Source organism: Alexandromys fortis, unplaced genomic scaffold, assembly GCF_014885135.2.
Source record: "Alexandromys fortis isolate MF-2015 unplaced genomic scaffold, M_Fortis_MF-2015_v1.1 scaffold_9, whole genome shotgun sequence".
Lineage (NCBI taxonomy): Eukaryota > Metazoa > Chordata > Mammalia > Rodentia > Cricetidae > Alexandromys > Alexandromys fortis.
The window spans coordinates 52800-56512 of record NW_026067892.1 but is presented as its reverse complement, the minus strand read 5'-3'; the positions used below and the strand labels follow the sequence as shown (position 1 = coordinate 56512).

The window sequence follows — 3713 nt, the reverse complement described above, 5'->3', positions numbered from 1 at the left end:
AGAGAGAGAGAGAGAGAGAGAGAGAGAGAGAGAGAGAGAGAGAGAGAGAGAGAGAGAATCAGTGACAGATGGGAAGCATCTCCAGTGTTAGACTTGACTCTTCCCTGAGCAGTACTGGATGGGGTTCAGTATAGGCTTTGGGGTTTTAAAAAGTTGTATTCAGCTGAGCAGTGGTGAATCATGACATTAATCTCAGCACTCAGGAGGCAAAGGCAGGAGGGTCTCTGAGTTCGAGACCAGCCTAGTCTACAGAGTGAGTTCTAGGGCAGCCAGAGCTACACAGAGAAATGCTGTCTCTAAAAGCAAAGCAAAACAAAATAATTAATAACAACACAAAGTAGTTTCATTCAGTATTGGGAGCATTGAACATTACCTTGACTTTAAATCTTGTTTCCCACAGTGGCTCAGTCTGAATATTCGTGGAAGAAGATACTGAGTGGAGGCGCAGCGTTCCTGATTGGGCTAATCGTCTTCCTGGTGGGGGTTGTTATCCACGTCAAGGCTCGCAAAGGTAGCACACCCGTGAGAACCTTTCTGCGTGCCCTGTACTTCCGTTACTGTACAGATCCGAGTGAGGGAAGGCTGGTTGTGCTCGGGCATCACTGTGATAGTGTTTTCTAAGGCCAGGGGAGCCTCGTGTATGTGTGTGGGGGAAGCAGAGAGGAGTGTAGGCATTGCACCCCCAAGGGGTAGGCAGAGACAGTGGCATAGCAGGCCACTGTTCAGGAAAATCCCATTTGATCCTGACTGGGGATCCCATTCTCTTTCCAGCATCTATGGAGACCCGGTCAGGCGATGAGGTAAGCGCTCCAGTTCCTTGTCTTTGGCTGACAGATCATTTCCTGGTTCTCGTGCCAGAGTGAGACATCATGGGATGAAGGAGGCCTCTGGCTGGGTGGTTGTCTCAGTCTCTGGGATGGGAGGGTGGGAAGCCCCTGAGACCCTCCCATTGTTTCTGCAGGTCTCAAGAGCTTCTCCACCTCATCTCCAGTAAGATCCTAACGGACACTTCTCCCCCAGAGCGTGAAGGAGTGTCAAAATCCAGGACCCTGGGGCCGGTAAAGAACCCTGGCTCTAGAGTCATGAGATGCGGCTTGTATCTTCCTCTTTGGTCCTTCTCCCCCCTGCCTGTACTCAGTAGTCCCCATTTCCAGGACACTGTCCAGAGATTCCCTTAGGACCTAATTCATTCTGGCTCTGAGTTGTTTTAGTCTCTGTGGTCAGACTCTAACCCTGTGAGTGGGGACCCCAGTCTTTCTGTCTTCCAGCCATGGCTTCCAGTCTTCCAGGTGGTCACTTTAAAATCCCTTGCTTTGTAAAACAAAACAGGCATAGATAACTGTAGTAAATGTATAATTCAGTGACTTATTTAAGACAAAGCCCTTGTAATTACCAACTCAGCAGGACACAGACCTTGGCAGTCTCTGAACAACTCATCATCTGCCTTGGCCAATAAACACCTGCAGGCACACACTATACTGTGGGGTTATTTAACAGCCTCTTCAGCCAGGTGTACATCTGAGTACCACACTCCTTTGCTTTCTTGTGTCTTAGACCTCCAGATGTTTTATTTTATCCCTTCTATCTGTTAGGATTAAATTTGTTGAGAAGCCTGAGTCACCCATGGTGAAGAGTTTCCCACACTTGGAGTTTGTTCCCTGCACACTCATGGCCCACCAAACACACGGTTTTGCCCTTTATGTTTTCTGATGCAGAGGCAGGGGTCGGACTCTGGTTTGGTCCTTTTGGCATCTACAGGAGTCACATTTTATCCTGTTTCTCTTTTCAAGGTGTTACCATAACCATTGATGCTAATCGCCCAGGTCTGTTAACTTATCCCTGATTGATAAATTGTGACGTTCAATTCTAGGATTCTTTCTTCATCTATTTATTGTGTATCGTTGTTTATATTCCTGGTTATTTGCACTAGAAGTTCCAACCTATGATGGTAAACTGTGTGTGTCTTGCAGTGATTCCAGCCTGCACCGGAGCCGCCATTGTGTTCACTGCTGTGTGCTTCTAAACCAAAGAACTAGTTTCACTCAGTAGTGATCTTAGTGGAGTAATGAAGTCCACTGGTTTGGCGAATTCCTGACACCTGTTAATTGTTTTTCAATTTGACAAAATTGGGAGTGTTCCTGTTCTATGCAGGTGGGAAGGCTGGAGTTGTGAGTGGAACAGCTCGCTCCCTTCAATAGACCATCATTTTGTGTCAACAGAAACATTCTCCATTAATTATTGTGAATTTCACACATGCCTATTATTTGCTTCCCTCAAATCCACCCCATCCCCTCGCTTCCAGTTTCTCCTCCCCAGCACATTTGCCTCTCATTGCTTTTATTGATTTTATTGACCGAGTCAGCTTAGCTCAGCCTGCATGCACATGGGAGCAGGTCCATTTGCCGAGTGTGGGTGGCCTGTCAGGGGCTGCACCCTTGAAGAACATGGACTCTCCCTCCCCAGCAGCCATCAACTACCTGCAGCAGCTCCTCAGCTAAGGGTGGGACTTGTGAGTCCCTCCCATCCATTCGGGAATTTAGATGGCTTGATCTGGGACATGTAGACACTTTCTTAATGACTTTAACTTGCTTTAAAATCAATTATAGTTTAGTTGGTGGGAAATTTTTCTGGCGCCTTTTCAAGCACCAGACGGAATATTATTCTGTCTTAAATGGTCTCAACATTTGTTACACATTGCAATAAAGAGCATGAACTGTTTGAAGTACATAAAGCCTGAGCCATATTCAATTTCTTATGTTTAATATAAAACTGTTTTCCTTTCCTTTTCTGAGGACAGTGTGCAGCCTCCTGTGCTCTGCTGCAGAGCCCGGAAGACGCCGGCTCCGCACAGGAGAAGCCGGGCTGTTCCCACCTTCACTTCCCTTCTTCTTTCTACTCCTTCCTGGTTCAGCTTTGGTTTTGTTTCTCACAAATTTTCTTCTTTGGGTATTCCTGCCTGATGACTTTTCCTTTAAAAGTTTTATAATTTTATGTTGTCTGCCTTAGTCTATATTTATTCTAAGGTAGTTTTAAAATATGAAATGTAAAGCTGTTTGCCTGTAGGGTTTTTTGACAAAATCTCTGCTATCCCAGGCTGGCCTCAGCATTACTCACTGTGTAGCTGAAGCTGGTCCTGAACTCCCGACCCCCTGTTTCCACCTCCCACGTGGTAGGTTTATAGGCATTGCCACCAGGCATGGACTTTCTTTTACCTACAGGTGTTTAATTCCTTCAGTACTGTGTGTTGAAAACTCTGCCTTCTCTGTAACTTTTCACATTTTCATCAAAAATTATTTAGGGGCCGCAAGATGGCTGAGTGGGTAAAGATGCTTGAGCCAAGCCTGGCAACTGAGTTTGATTCTCAGAGAACCAAAGAGTAGCAGGAGAACTAATCCCTACAGTGGTCTCTGACCTCTGATACAGCATGGTGGTATATGTGCACTACACACATGCCACGTCCACAGCAGTGACTGCCGTGTAGTGACAAAATGCCTCTGCGCTGGCTTTTGCCTGCTGAAGGATTGGGGTTAGAGCTTCCTGGAGCGAAGCCCCAGGTGGTCCCCCTGGCAATCAGTGGTCGAGAGAGGACCTGATGCCATAGACAAATCTCATATCTGGAGATGGCCCTGAGAGCGAGCCCTCCTGACACCTTGCCTGATCTTTCTCTGTATTTCTTATCCTTCCTGTTTACAGCTGACCACTTACCAAGAAAT

At 46.6% G+C, this 3713-nt stretch overlaps 1 protein-coding gene across 2 annotated transcripts in view; it reads left to right on the top strand.

Moving 5' to 3' along the window:
- Nucleotides 1-1690, top strand: part of LOC126502560 (HLA class II histocompatibility antigen, DO beta chain) — a 13429-nt gene extending 11739 nt beyond the window's left edge. The window contains exons 4-6 of one of the 2 annotated variants that reach the window (XM_050143678.1): nt 401-511; nt 772-800; nt 962-1690. In XM_050143678.1, the coding sequence (XP_049999635.1) occupies nt 401-511; nt 772-800; nt 962-994 (173 nt within the window). In that variant the 3' untranslated portion in view covers nt 995-1690. The remainder of the gene's footprint in view (nt 1-400; nt 512-771; nt 801-961) is intronic. The other variant, XM_050143668.1, reaches the window with a different exon arrangement.
- Nucleotides 1691-3713: the final 2023 nt, after the last annotated feature.